The sequence below is a fragment of the Ammospiza nelsoni genome, chromosome 8 (assembly GCF_027579445.1).
Source record: "Ammospiza nelsoni isolate bAmmNel1 chromosome 8, bAmmNel1.pri, whole genome shotgun sequence".
NCBI classification, from domain to species: domain Eukaryota; kingdom Metazoa; phylum Chordata; class Aves; order Passeriformes; family Passerellidae; genus Ammospiza; species Ammospiza nelsoni.
This window is the reverse complement of record NC_080640.1, coordinates 22537790-22553046: the sequence shown is the minus strand read 5'-3', so window position 1 is coordinate 22553046 and position 15257 is coordinate 22537790. Positions and strand designations below refer to the sequence as shown.

Below are 15257 nucleotides of genomic sequence, written 5' to 3'. Positions count from 1 at the left end.
GTATTAAAATCATGTATTCCAGATGTGGGCATTTGTTAGTCAGTCTGCTCTAAAATGACATACTGTTGAATCTTTAAAAGGCTTCAGTTTGGGAAAGCAAAATATGATTGGGCAAATTGCTAAAATATTTAAAGTGCAGCCTGTTAAAGCTTTTACTGTGAAGAGCATCACGTCAGAAGTTGTATGTGGTAAAAGCAAGTAATTGGCTTTCCATACTTATGCCAGTCAGTCAGCATGGGGCTCTGTTCCTATCCCTTCTACTTCATTGCAGATGCCTATAGGAACTTTGATATTTATTTCAGAGGGGTGGGACTGGAAAGAAAAAAATCTTGGACGGATGTGATGGTGTCAGAAAACCGTATTTAAAAATAAGTTGTTATTGGCATAAAAGAGGATAGAAAGTCATTGAAACTGCACCCAACATTTAAAATTTAATTTTTTGTTTTGGTATGCCGCTTTTGTTTAAAAATGTCCTTATTGAAACCATGTTAAAGTGTAAATACATTTCATTTTTTTACTTTTGTCCCTCTTTGTACATAGCTCTTGGGATATCTTTCCATCCATAATTCATAGTATTTTCCATTTATGCTGTCCTCAACTTGTTTTTCCCCAGGCATGACCCCTTGTTAATTCCTGGCAACGAGCAGATTGACAATATGGATGCCAACGTGAAAAAATACGACTCTACAGGGATGTTTCATTGGTGTCCAGCCAAAGACATCGAAAAGGTCATTTTGGTAGGTATTGATGAGGAGTTGTGTTTGAAAAGAGGTTATTTAAACCATAGAACTGATGTCTAATGGATAAATAAGTTAATCTCTTATCCAGTGTGTTGAAATCAGGAGCACGAGTGATGAAACCAAAGCTAGGATTTTGGTTAAAGAATTTTGATTGCATAAATCTTTGTGCCCAGTGCAACAATAAAAAGTCATCCAGTGTAGGGAATTTCTTTTTCATAAACTGAAATTTACATATTTGGTTTAAATCTTTATAGAGAATTAAGATTAGAAATACTTGAATTCTTACATACCCCACTTTTCTCTTTACACAAGAGAGTAATGATTCTAACACAGACAATTGTTGTTTTGACTTATCTCTTGTTTATTGATGTTTTATTAATTACTGTTAATTTATTTTTATTAATTTTGCTCTCTTAGAACTCCTCTCTCAATTCCCAATGTTTCAAGATGCCCAAATAGGCCAGAGCAAGTAATGCTCCTACTCTGACTCTAGCACATTGCAGTGAGCCCTGTCTATGTTTGTTTCATTCCTTTAACTGGGAAAACCATCAAACTGACTCAAGTCATTAAAAATAATTAGGAGGCCTATCACAGTCTATTTTGAAAGTTTATGCCACTTGTGTTCATGTACTTATACCTAAGAGTAGCAAGTAACTAACCCCAGATCTCACACGCAAAACTGATTATATTTGAAATGAACTCCCTGGTGGATCTTCACTTTGTCGCATTTCATAAAGCTTTTCCCGAGCCTGCTCTCTTAGATTTTCCTGCACTGTGGCATGGTGTAACCAACGATGGTGACAGCCCCAGTTATTCTAGCAATCAGGGGTTAAAAGCTTGTCTCCGGTTCTCCTCAGGGGTTTCTGTAATAACTCTGACATTGCCTGGAATTGCAATATCAGTGTTTAAATAGCCAAGCAAGTAAATTCTAAATTTTGGAGAGGGAGCTTGAGATGGAGTTTTCCTGAACAGCTTTAAATAGCATCATTTATTTGTAATCAGCAAGCAAGAAGGGGTAGCCCTGCTGTACAACATTTTAGAGATAAAATAGAGATAAAAATCTTCCTTTGTGGTACACGTTTTAGCTGGCAAACTTCATGTTGCCCTACTTTGAAAAGTGTTCCCTCACAAATGGTGCTGGGGAGTGACTCAGTCACCATCTCTAGGTTATGCCATGTTTTTTCCACTACCAGCCTGAATCTGCAAGTCTGCCCCGGTTCTTTCTGCTTCATGCATCATCACAAATACACTGCCAGCAAAATGCTTCCCTACACCTTTTCAAACTCACAGTCCACAATTTATGCCTACATTCATATCTATGCAAATTTAATGCTGTCCTTAGAGACCGCACAAGTACAAATTAGTGCATAATTTGAAGATGATGAGATTTCCCAGGTTGTCTTCTAATTGATACTTGATGATGTCCCAGTCAAAAAAGAATTAATTTTTCTGCCCAGGATCTGTTTTGGCTCTGTGACATTCCAGCAGTATCAGGTAGTTAGAAGGGATTTTTGCCATACGTGGCTGCATACAGATTTATGGAGTGACATTTTTTACATACCTGCTTTCAAGACTTGGTCTCTGCCTTGTAAAGTCTGAGTATTCCAGATGCATGGGCAGAGGCATGGGACAACTTAGATGCTTCACTGGAGGATTCACTCCGGTCTTCTGCTGTTTGAAGGGCCAAGACAACTCTCTTGGTCAAGCTGTATGAAAATCAGTGTAATTTCTCTGGAGAAACTGAAAGCTCATGCATTTTTTAACTGATGAGAAAACTTCTAATCAGAGTTCCCATTCTTCTGACATAATGAGCATAACTGCTGCATATTCCAATCTTAATTGCACACCACCATGCTTCTGTAATTTAGAAAAATGACTTATACTGTGGATAAGTGAGAAGAAAATTTTACATATTGCCACTGGTTTAGTTTTGTTCATTGGCAAAACTTCTGTGTAATGGTAAAGAGTGTACAATTTCTTGGCAATATGGTAACAGTGGTTCTCCAACTACATGATGGAGCACTACAATGCCAAGACTGGCTTCAGAAATTAAGGTAATTTTTTCCATGTGGCTTCATGTAATCATCTTGGTGTTTGAGTTGCCTGCTCAACTGAACTAAACAATGCTGAAATTAGTGCAAAAAGTTATTCTTTCACTGAGACAAGAAGATAATTCTGGACACTATTCCAGAATTCTGGACACTATTCCAATATTCCAATAATTCTGAAATATTGTTTGAATATTCTCCATGAGACCTTTTCCTCAGTAAGTCCAATTGGCCTGAAAGTTTAGTACTAGTCACAAACTTGTCCTTGTATTTTGTCACTGAGAGAAGCTCTGTGGCATATAGTGGGCATCCACTGGAAAGCAGAGCAGTGTAGGGCATTCATGGATTGCTTCTCAGAGAAGCAGCAGCTTGTCCTTAAATAAGAGCTTTGACTCTAAGAGATTATGGTCCTCAACTCACAAGATCTGAGTAATATCACAAAGCCCTACTAGGAGCACTGGACACTCAACATCTTCCTTTCCAAATTGGCATTGAAAAACCCCATCCAGTGATTTGTCAACCAGGGCATGACTTTGCATCTCTTTTCTGTAATCCTTAGCTAAACCTACAGTACTGTGTAGCCAGAGTCACAATCCACATGTATAGAAACTTGCACAGGACCAGAATTTGGTCCAATACTATATCTTCCCATATGCCAGAGGACTTGCAAACAAGAACAGTTGTTTTTTTTTTTTTCTGCTGAGCACATTTAATGAAATATAAATAAGGGTAAAATGAATAGCTGTATCAAACTATTTCTTTGTGCATGAACAATATTGACAGTTGTATTTTTCCTTGTTTTAAACTCAATATATGATTTAAGATTCCCTTTGTTTCATTTTTCCCTTGTCTTTTTGTTTTGTTTTGTTTGTTTGTTTTTAGACTCGAAGTGAAGCAGCGATGACAGTTTTAAGTGGGCATGTAGTCGTTTGCATATTTGGGGATGTTAAATCCGCTTTGATTGGATTAAGAAATTTAGTGATGCCATTACGAGCCAGCAACTTTCACTACCATGAACTCAAGCACATTGTGTTTGTGGGTTCACTTGAATACCTGAGAAGGGAATGGGAGACACTGCATAACTTCCCCAAGGTTTCAATCTTGCCTGTAAGTTCAAAAGCCATATTATTGATACTTTGTTATTTAGGACACCAGCTGGATAGATTCGTATTGACTTTGATCTTAGGCTTTTTTACTTTTGTCTACTTATAGGCCTGAGGACTTAGATTTTCCCTTTACTGTGTCTATGAAAACGGAGCCCTGTGAGACCTTATTAGATGTTATTTGCTGCAGTGTTTGGTGCCTCATCATCCTCATCGGATGAATTTCAGCTGCTATCAGATGTATTAGCTGTGTTATGTATTGACCATTCACCGTAGTGCCCTGCATGGAGCTGGTTCTGATGTTGTGATTTCCCTGACAGAATGACAGTAGTTATTTATGATATTATTTATGGTTTTATACCCACAAAACCTTTGAAAAAATTATTGTTACTCTGTCAACATAATATTTATATGTATTCATAAAGACTTCCTGTGGACTGGCCTGCTTTTTAAGGAACACTGCCCTGGCATTTCAGTTCAGAGTCCTGTATGAAAGTACAGCAAAACCCTGACCCTTTTTAAATCAATGAAAAGCTCCTACTGATCTTGGTAGGCACAGTCACCAAAACTGCAAAAGCCCTTTTTCTCCTATGTATCATTATGATTCACTCATATGACCACAATATAGAATCAAGAGCTCCAGGACTAACAAATAAAGCCCCCCAAGCTGGTAATCTTAGGTGACCACAGCTATAAATGACCTGTGGGAGCCCATGGTATAAGTGAAAGAAAATGCTCAGCATGTTACATAGCAAAGTTAGTTTAGATATTTTTTAAGAACAAAAAATTGTAAGCTTACTAGTTTCAGTAATTTCATTTCAGCAGTTAAAAATAAACAAATCAATGATGAATGTAACTTTAACTGAATAATTGGGAAAATAGCTATAGAATGAAAGGACTGTCTTTGCTTTTTGATTAATTCAGACTGTAGGTCTTTGTTACTGTAAATGCAGTTTTAGTGTTAGCCCTTGGCATTTTTCTGTAACCTGATCCAACAGATGGTGTCACAAGATTCTCTGCTGTCACAAAAATGGTGTCAATATCAGATTTGGTCAGTTAATATCCTCCTCTTTCTGCCAATTCCTTTTAATTCCAGTCACTGTGAAGGCTAAAGACTAGAGAATCAGAATTAAATTGATAATACTGTTGAACTATCAAGCAGAATAGAATCCCGCCACTGTTTCCAGTATATAATGTTTATGCATTATTACAATATGTTTTTGCAAAGTTTTGATTCTGAATTCTGAAGAGGCATAAAATAAATAGACACCAGCTTTACTTTCCCCACTTTACACCAAAATTCAGAATAGCTTTAGATTAATTTTGACTTGAACAGCTTAAATAGTTAGTTGATGCAACTTTAAAAATACAGGAATTTATAAAGGAATTGTATCTGACATAGTAATCAAGAGTGCTGAAGACCACACAGACTTCATTCCTGTTACTTCCATTTTTTTTTTTTGCAGCCTATCTGGTTCAAAACGGTGATATAAAGTTAAAATATCTGATGTAATTTTACTAATTTTAAAATGTACTTAAGGGTCTGAGATTATACTTGTAGGAACCTGTTAAAAGGAGGCCACTTTCATATTTCCCTGTGCTTTGGTTCACAAGGTAAAACTTGCTGCTGATATCTGATGGAGATGTGGTTACAGCTGAATATGAAAACATTTGTTCTAGTTAAAAAAAAAAAGTGGAATTTAAAGTCTGTATTAAGAGATGCCTTTAAGCTGCTGAATAAACTCTTAAAAAGTAGGCAAATGCCAATTTTAAATATCCTCAGGCAGCCTTAATTCTGTCCCTTTGCATAAAATCATTAGGAGTGAGCCTCTAATTAATTACATGATTGCATATTATTTTTCCCCACAGGAACCCTGCTTCACTTGGTGCACAGTACAGGCACAAAGGGCAGGATTAAGGTGGCTGGAATAATCATATTCTAACTTTGGAGCAGTTTATAATGAAATCATATCTGTTTGATACATACTTTTCACAAGGTTTCATGCCTCAAATTATTGAAAATTACATGGAATAATTAAACTGGCAAACACTGAATAAGAATTGAGCTCTTCCTTCATGTGTGCATTTTAAATTCACTTTTGCATTGAGTACTCTCAGTGGAGTTCAGGAGGTATTCACCATGAATGATCAGGAGATGGAAGACCAGGGTCTTGACTTGATTTTATGAAAATCACTGCATGACACTGGGACAGTTATGTCTCCTCATCATCAGGGTCTTTGGGTACAAATCCATGTGAGGCAGCAGAGTAGAATCCAGTTTCCACTTTAAAAAAGGGAATATATTTCCTGGACCTTGCAGCCCCTGTGATGTAGACTTAATATTCTGTAACTACAGTTGTGGACTGTTGAATGTGAAAGGCAAGTGTATTTTAAACAAAAAATATCATGTTAAGTGTCATATCTCAGCTTTGTTAACTATGAAAACAATCCACAGGCTACCACAGCATTTCATTTTAATGATTCCATTCTCTGATTGAGGATTGTGGAACAGGGAACGTTGCACAAGCTGTGCCCATTAGGATAAAGTCCTGCTTCTGTTTCAAAGGGTTTAATCACACAGCTTTGAAGCTCAGTGTGTTTTCCTTCTAGAAGCACCAGAAGCGTGCTTCGAAAAGGATTAACCTTTTCTGTGTATTGCTTTAGGTAGAAAAAAATGGCTTTGTCCTGATTGCATTTCAAATGTGCAGGACACGTAATGCTTTCCTGTTTAAATTGCTGTTCTTTTGCCCAAGACCATTGTGGCTTGGTCGTAGATAAATAGACATTTAAAACACCCCCCTTGTTATATTCAGAGAGCCAGAGGTTGCCACATGATAGCAGCTTAAATCAAGACAATTTCAAGTCACCGATGAGATGTAGAATGCTGGCATTATTCCTGTTTCTTGTTTGTTAGTAATAGCTTGACTGAGTATTGAGACTGAACCTAAAATGCTGCCATCAGCACCAACTACCCTTTAGATTAGCACACATCTCCTATTCCCTGGCACATAGTTAGACCAGCTTAATGTCAGAGCATAAAAAAGATACTTGTTAAATAATTTCCCAAAGCTCCTTCTCAATCTTTAATTTGTTTTTCTTTTTTTCCCCCTCTCGTGCACCCCCCTTTTCTCCTCGCTGTGCCGAAGGGTACGCCATTAAGTCGGGCTGATTTAAGGGCTGTCAACATCAACCTCTGCGACATGTGCGTTATCCTGTCAGCCAATCAGAATAATATTGATGATGCTTCGCTGCAGGACAAGGAATGCATCTTGGCGTCACTCAACATCAAATCTATGCAGTTTGATGACAGCATTGGGGTCTTGCAGGCTAATTCCCAAGGTAAGGACTGCCCTATAATACTTCTCTGCAGTGCCTACAGGGGACAGGACCTGGCAGGAAGAATATCCCTCACTCAGTAATTCAAAGAGCCCTACATCAGCTTGCTTGACAGTTAAACCTGCTGATTGGTATGATGGCTTTTAAAGGGACAGTCACGTAGTTTCTCTGCTACATCACAGAGCACATCTTTCAAAAGAAGAATGAATGAACATGAAACTGGCATTTTTTCTCATTTTGAAATTTTCCTAGATAATGTATAAAAACGTCGTTTTCTCACTGTGGCTTCCTTTTCAGGGTGAGTTGCTGTTATATAACTGGTGATAACTTGCAGTTATTCTTTGGAATACCTGAATTCTGTCTAACAAAATTTCTTTTTATGTAAAACACATTGAAACTACAGAGAAAATGCAAGTTTTAGTAACACAACCCAAAAAGTAAAATAAAAACAACAAGAACTTTTAATTTTCTTTGCAGCTTTGGCGCTTCTTGCTCAAGAAGCCACAGAGAATTAACTCAAAGCTGATTTCTTCCCATGGTTTGACATGCACTCATCCCATTTAAGAACATTGAACAAAATCTTTCAGTCTTTCCAGAGAGAAGGGGACTGATTCATAGGTTGCCAAAGGCTATTTTACACCATCTGTGCCTGTGCAAAGCAGCTGCAAAGCAGTCATAAGCACCCTGGCAAAGACCATCAGTGTAAAACAATCATCTTCCCATCCCTGAAGGGTCTTGCAGCTTATGCAGCTGAAGTCCTACCTTTGATAAACCTATTAAGTGCAGCAGTAAATATTCCCTCTGGATCTAGTTCTGCTGTAAATGTAGGTGGAAAGGATTGTGCTTTGGTCTGCAGTTTCCCCAAGAACCTGATCTAGAGATAGGTTTCCCTCAAGGACTGTGAGAACTAAGATTAAGTTCAGATTTTCCTCTTTACACTCTAATCAGGAAATAGGAATTATATGCCAAAAATCAGAGGTTGCAGTGGAACTTCTTGAATATAGAAACTTGAACATAGAAAATTCTTTCTTAGAATCAGCAATAAAATAGTGGAATTCAATACTGGAATTAAATTGTTCCAGAAAGGTAAAAGTTTGAACTTTTCAAAGTCAAATTGGACAGTTTTCTGGATAAGAAGTAGATTTAGCGAAGAAAAGGAAGAAACTGATTGTTTTCAATCCCATGAATGTTGAAAGTTTCAAATCTGTGGTCTGGAAATAACAAAACCCCAAATATTTTAGAGTTCTTTCTTCACAAATTTTTGAGGCCAACTTGCTCACAGTCTGATAGCTTGTAGTCATGATTAGGAAACTCATTGCAGAAGTGGAAGACATGCATAGAGGTTCCTTCTTTTGCTGGTTTAGCCCTGGGATCTGAAATTCTGTGTCTCAAAACTAAATCTGTACTTCCACTACCAGGCTAATGGCTATTTGTCAAATCTCTCTCAGTCTCCTGTCACACACATAATTAAAATAATCAAGAATCTCTTAATGAGCACAAACAGTCTGAGAGAATTTTCCATCTTTGCTTAGAAGTTAGAGACATTTCCAGCACTTGACTGTTTTATTTTGCCTCTGGGAGTACACAGGGTCACACCATCCCTCAGTGAGGATAGAGAAACCTGTCAATATCCAGTCTTGTGCACCACATGAACACCTGTCATTTTTTACTCTCTATCCTTGGAGGTATTCAAGACCTGACTGCACAAAGCTCAAAGAAGCTGATCTGACCTCATGGTTGACCCTGCTTAGAGCAGGAAATAAGACCAGAGACCCTCCAATGTCCTTTCCAGACTGAATTGTTCTGTGACTCTCTAATACCCAGGTTGCTGCTGCAGCAATAGGTCAGGGAGTGTTTGCTGGCCACAGTCCAAATCCCTTTAGCCCTTTTAAATGTTTCTGATGCAGAGAAGCAGAAGAACAATAGGTGAGCACAGTTTTAGAAATTTTTGACATTTCTTCAGGTAAATACCAGACTGCATGTTAAAAAATTAAAGGTGACTCTTTCCATAGCTGTTCTGGGGAAACAGGGCATAACATAAGTCAGGTAACCAGAAGCCTATTTTAATTGGAAGCACTGAATGAGGAGGGGTTCTTGCAAGCCCAGTTGCCTCAAAAAACAATTATCTTCACGGTAAATTCTCTGTTTATGAAATCTACAACTCCTGACTTGGTTTTGCTCCTTTCAGTACTGTAAATTTTGATGAAAGACCTTGAATAAAATGATTAGACTGTCAGAAGCAGTTAGAATCAGTGGATAGTACAGACTTTACTGGAAATTATATGCAACGTGACATTTTTGTCTCTGAAATGAAGCTTTAACATACGGTGGACACAACTATCATGACATTTACATAAAGTAGGTGATTCAACTTTTGCTAGTCAAGAAGCAGCATATTAGAACAAACTAACAGATTCTTGCTGGCAATTAAGTACCTTTATTTATAGAGCAAGTTGTCATTTTACGTTTGTGTATTGCTTGCCTGAGTTTTTCTAGATCTTAATGCATGATTTTGAATTAAGACATTCTCATCATCACCATGCTTGGATGATGTGTTATTCTTTCATGTTACTTCTGTTACTGATCATCAGAAACACTGGCATTAGAAAATATGGAGGTGTGGCAGAAGGTCAGTTGCCCTGTGACAGGGTGTTGAAAAGAGAAGAAATAAAATATGTGAGCAGTCTAAGAAATGTATGGGGTGAGCTGCAAGATTTTTGGTGAGGGATTTAGCAGTATTTGCTATTCTGGGTGAATAAATAGTATTTCATATGTATAATTATGTAGTCAGTAAGTGATGGAATCTCATATGAAAACCTGATACATAATTTCATGTTTACATTTCTGAAAAAACGTGCAGTCATTTAATTGATAAGTTATTGAATATACAAGGATCTTTCTAGTGTGTATCTGTGATTGTTTCATTTCAGCTTTAGGCAAAAGGTGACACCAGTACAAGAAGGGTGCCATAAAACCAGGATGCAAATTTATTTAACCATCAGATAAGACATAATTGTTGGCAAGTGTTGAAGTACAGGCCTATGTCTATAACTCCTTTGCTTTAAGTTGGTAGCAGGAAGAGAATCCACACATTTTGGGATTTCATTCCCTTTTTCTTAGAGCTTCATCCTCATCACCTGCTTTAACACCAAAGTCACTCTCAGTCCTAGGCATATAAAAATGTATCCATCCAAACATGCCCTCTCCAGCCAGAGATGTAGCTTTGAAACAGAACCCAGGTGCAATCTGAGAGGAAGGATCTTGCAGAAGGAGCAGGTGGGTGGACACATGACTGCATACTTTGCTGAAAGGGAAATTTCTGTAACAATAGGGCTAGCAATTCCCAATGGATTAACTGCTGAAAAATCAGCTCTGAATTAATCTGGTTTGCATCAATAAAGGATTTTCTGACTACTAGTGCAAGATGAACTTAAAATACACACAGCCATTCTCATACAGAAGTGAAGATTTGATAGTATTTCCTTATGGTGTAATAATATCCCCAGGTTTTCTTACTGGTTGACAGTAATTATCAATTATCTGGACCTTCTGTAAGTAGTGCAGCAACATTTTTGTCCTCTGGCTTGCCCATCTTGGGTCGTAACTGATCCTGCCAGAATTGCATCTCATCTAAGCACAGTGCTCTGCCTCGACCTTCCACAGAAGAAAAATCCAACTCAAAGTTCCAAGACACAGGAAAAAAATAATAATCTGGATCAGAGCTACAAATGACCTAGCATATCCAGAGGGGATGGCAGTAAACTATCTAAGTTGTCAAATCCATGTTCATCATCAGCTGTCTGGCAACATACGACCAGATGCATGGCTATGCAGAACTGCTTGTGCAAACAACCTGTCTTCCTTAGGAAGTAAAGCTTACTAACAGTTTTGAAAGGATTTTTTGGTCTCCTTTACATAAAGTATGTACTTCTACTCAAAAAGAAAAGAAGCTCTTTCAAATTAAACCTGTGCTGTTGGAAGTTCTCACGTTGAAAGTGTTCTCAGGGCTGTCTGCATTGATCGTTTCAAAGGTGACAGAGCAGCTCTGTAGGCTTGCTAGAGGTTAGGGCTGCAGACTCTAATGTCCTGAAAATGAGCTTTGGAAATCATCCCGGCAGTTCATTGCCTTTGGGAGACCTAGAACCTGGATTCCAAGGCCAGAAAGGCCAAAGTGTATCCCACTGAAGCTGCAGCACACTATTGTTTCATTAAGATATCTCAGATTTTGAAGTACAAAATGCTGTAAAGTGAGAACTTGGCCCACCTCTTCACAAAATTATTTATAAACTCAACCTTATTTTTGACAAGGAAGCCCTGTGCTTGTCTTGATCACCTCTTAGAGATCTTGACTGATTGTCTTCCTAGAAATATCTGTAAAGAGGTGTGTATTTATGTTGGAGAACGAGGTCACCCACAGGTACTGGAGATTGTTTTTTATTGTCCTTTCTGTTTCTCATTCTGTTCCCTCAAACAGAAATGAAGATTATTTCATCAAGAATTATTTTGGAGAGCAGACCAGAGAATATTAGATCCATAGTCATACCATGTGCTCCTCAGTCATAACGTTTTTCCAAAGCACCCAGGAGGACTGGATGTGTGATGGGTTCTGCCTTGGCTGTTAAGCTGGGAGACCTCCAGTAATTTTCCTTTCCTTCATTTTGTTGGCATTTCCATCCTTTCTTCTTCAAGTATCATCCATTGACTATTCCTATATAGTTTTTCATGCTTCTTGGTTTTTTCTTAGAGTCCTACTTTGTGGGGATTTTACTTGTTATTTTATCCACCAGAAGAACATGGCCCGACACAAAATATTTATCTTCAGTTGTAACTAAAGCTGCTATTTGGCTTTCTTCCCAACACCCAGAAAGACAATTATACCTAACTGTTTAGAGATTTATAAATACTGTACTGGAGTAGCCTCTGGGTAGTAACTTTAGATATCCAACTCAATAATTTTCTTTTATTGGATAGTGATTTAGAGCATATTTTGAGTCCTATATAGTCAGAGCAGTACATTTCATTAAAAAACACTTACTAAACAATAAAGAAAAGTGATCTTATTGCTCCAAGCAGGTCTAAAGTACAGAAAGGGGAGGCTGTATAGTAACATTTTGTCCACAGACATTCTAAGACAGATCACAGTACAGCAGGGTAGACGTATTTCAGCAAAGTAACAATTGCAGCTGTTTTCTGAATGACTTCAACTTATGAGAATTTTCCCTAGGAACACTATTTCAACATATGAGAGATCTTTTTAGGGCCCTCATTTACAGTTCTCATAATAGATCCTCCAACAAGAGAGAATAAAGAGAAAAACATGAAGATTGGATGAACTCCTGTGTAATACATTTCATACATCATGGCAGGATTATTCTGGGGAAAATCCTATAAAATCAAGTAAACATACTCAGAATTTTACAGACTGACTTCCAAGTGTAACAAATTGCACAAGGTAAAATAGCCCTGTACAAGTTTCATTTGATCCACTTCCTTTAAAAATCACTTACAACTGCATTGTCATCTTTTGTTGCAGCTGTCTTAAACTTTGATTGAAAGGACAGGAACAGCCAGAGTTTCATTAGACTTATTTCACAATCTGATAACTAATTCTTGTGTCATTACAAAGTTTTATGAACTTAGTCTCACAAGTTGCTGCAAGAAATTCATTAATAAAATGAATTTGAGATCTGCTTTCCATTGTGATTGCAGATAATGTATTCTTTTTCACCTCTACCAATCAATAAACCTTGATTGCTTTATTTCTGAAATGTTAGCAAAAGGCAGAACAACCATATTATTGGGATTGAAAATGAGAAAATTCTTAAGTAAGGGGAAAGGATAAATACTGTCTGAAGTCCTTTGTTAGAAATGGTTTTTGCTCTTTCTTGGAGATAACTGTATTTCAATGCTGCTAGAGAAAATTTTTTATAAATTCAAAGCAATAGTTTTATTCCTGAAGGAGAGGGGGTTTAGTGAATGTTGAATCTCATATCCTTTATTTTATAGTCATAAGGTTTAAAGTTAATATTTCAGAATATAGGCTTGGATAATCATAGATTAAGTTAATTTTTAGGCTTTTATGGAATTCAATATTCTGTGGCAACTCCAGCACTGTTTCCTCTGTTTAATTTGTTATATTTAGTAAAAACGTAAGAATAAAGAATCTTGCTTTTTTAATGCAGAAAATCAAACTTTATTTAGCTGCACTAAATAATTGCAGAATTTAAGGAGCTACTTTACCTCTTTAGAAAGCTTGTAAGTAAATGTAGAATGTTAAATGTAAATGTAATATTAAAAATAAGTAAGGTAATAGTGCTGGCAGAAAGTGAAAGATTTGGGGTAGTTTTTAAAAGTGAGCTATGACATTAGCTTTATTCTTTTCAACCCTTAGATTCCTGTGTGTCTCTGTATATCAATGTCTTTTAGACTGCAGAATGCTTGTTATACTTAAACTAGCTCATAATTACCTAATTCATACAGATGTTTTGAAAGCTACTCTCCAAGACAGTATCAATCCTATCAGTCACATTTTCAAAAATGGTTTTTTACATTAACATCAGGGTTATTGTTTTGCAGGATTGATAGTTTAGTGTAGGAGTTAGCACCTGATTAAGGATGTTTTTACACTCGTTCTGAATGTTCCTTTTGTTAGCATCAGTTGTTGCAATAATAGTAATAATCCAATTAACAAAATTTTCTACTTGGTTGAGTGATTATTTTTTAGCTAACTGAATTTTAGGTGGTTGTAGTTTGGTTTCATTAGCCCTTTTTGAAACAAAGGCTGACCATCCTAATTAATGAAGTTAATAACTGAAAAATGAGATAAGGGCCAGACATGTCCCATATCACTATTTACCCACAAAAAAAATAGTCCAATTTTTGAAGATCAGGTCTCTGTGATAAATAACTCAGCATTACCTTTTTGCAACATGCACATAATTTCTTATCCTGCTGAACTAGATGGATCGGTTGATAGCTGTTATTTATTTTATGGTAGCACACTGGAGCTCTAGATGGAATTAAGAGCTTGTTGTCATAGTCCTGATATATACAAGAATAAAATATGGCCTATGCCCTGGCAAGTTTATAATCTGATGCCTTGCTTGTTCCAAAACTTATGTGCTCAATGTTATACAGGTTAATAAATCTCTCTGACTTCAATGAAACTGTCCACCTGTGTAAAGTTAGATTATGTGCAGGTCTTTGCAAGATTGGGACTTAAATAAACTAAAGAGTCTGTGTGGGAGAGAGGCTTTTCGCTTAACTTTTTTCCTGCGCTGTAGAAACCAGCTCTGTGAGGACCTTGCTAGGCTTCCAGTCTTCACATGAAACCCTTGGCAGGAAGGATCCCATGCAGCATCCTTCACATTTTTGGTACCTTTCCTTGCAGCTGGACACCAGTGTTGCCTGCTGGAATTACACACACCCACCTCTCTCAAAGTTCTCATGGAAAGAGAGAAAAACTATTAAGAAAAGAAGGTTTTCAATTTTATTGCTTATAATAGTTGCTTATATTGCTTATATTGAATATATATTATATTGCTTATATTGCTAATAACAAACTAAAAATGTGTTGGATGAATGGCTGGAGAGACATATTCCTTTTATACAATTTTCTCTGGTTTTGAGAAATACAGAAATACTGGTAAGGTCCTGGCCCAAATACCTTTAAGTTTTCACAATTGCTTCTTCCTCTTCTGCTTTAAGATACCTTCTGCTTCAGCCAGAGAAAAATAAAACAGGATGAAGGAGGTAGATAATACAGTACATCAAATATGTGATCTCACACTTAAACTATATTTAAGCATCCCAAAACTGTTGTAAATTTATGGTAACTCAAATTTATTATTATTTGCTATTCAACATCTTGAAAGCAAACACCCTATTATGAAGGTGTACTATTTTGTGCATTTCTGATGCTGAGGAATAAAAAAATGCACTCTTTTTATGAGCATTAATTATACACCAGGCAAGGAAGCAATTGCCTCTATGTTATGAAATATTAAATCAAAATGCTTCCTGTTCCCAGA

At 36.9% G+C, this 15257-nt stretch overlaps 1 protein-coding gene across 10 annotated transcripts in view; it reads left to right on the top strand.

Moving 5' to 3' along the window:
• Positions 1 to 15257, top strand: part of KCNMA1 (potassium calcium-activated channel subfamily M alpha 1) — a 413353-nt gene that overhangs the window by 356393 nt on the left and 41703 nt on the right. For all 10 annotated transcript variants that reach the window (XM_059477360.1, XM_059477359.1, XM_059477354.1 and 7 more), the window contains 3 exons: positions 614 to 737; positions 3671 to 3895; positions 7038 to 7230. In XM_059477360.1, the coding sequence (XP_059333343.1) occupies positions 614 to 737; positions 3671 to 3895; positions 7038 to 7230 (542 nt within the window). The remainder of the gene's footprint in view (positions 1 to 613; positions 738 to 3670; positions 3896 to 7037; positions 7231 to 15257) is intronic.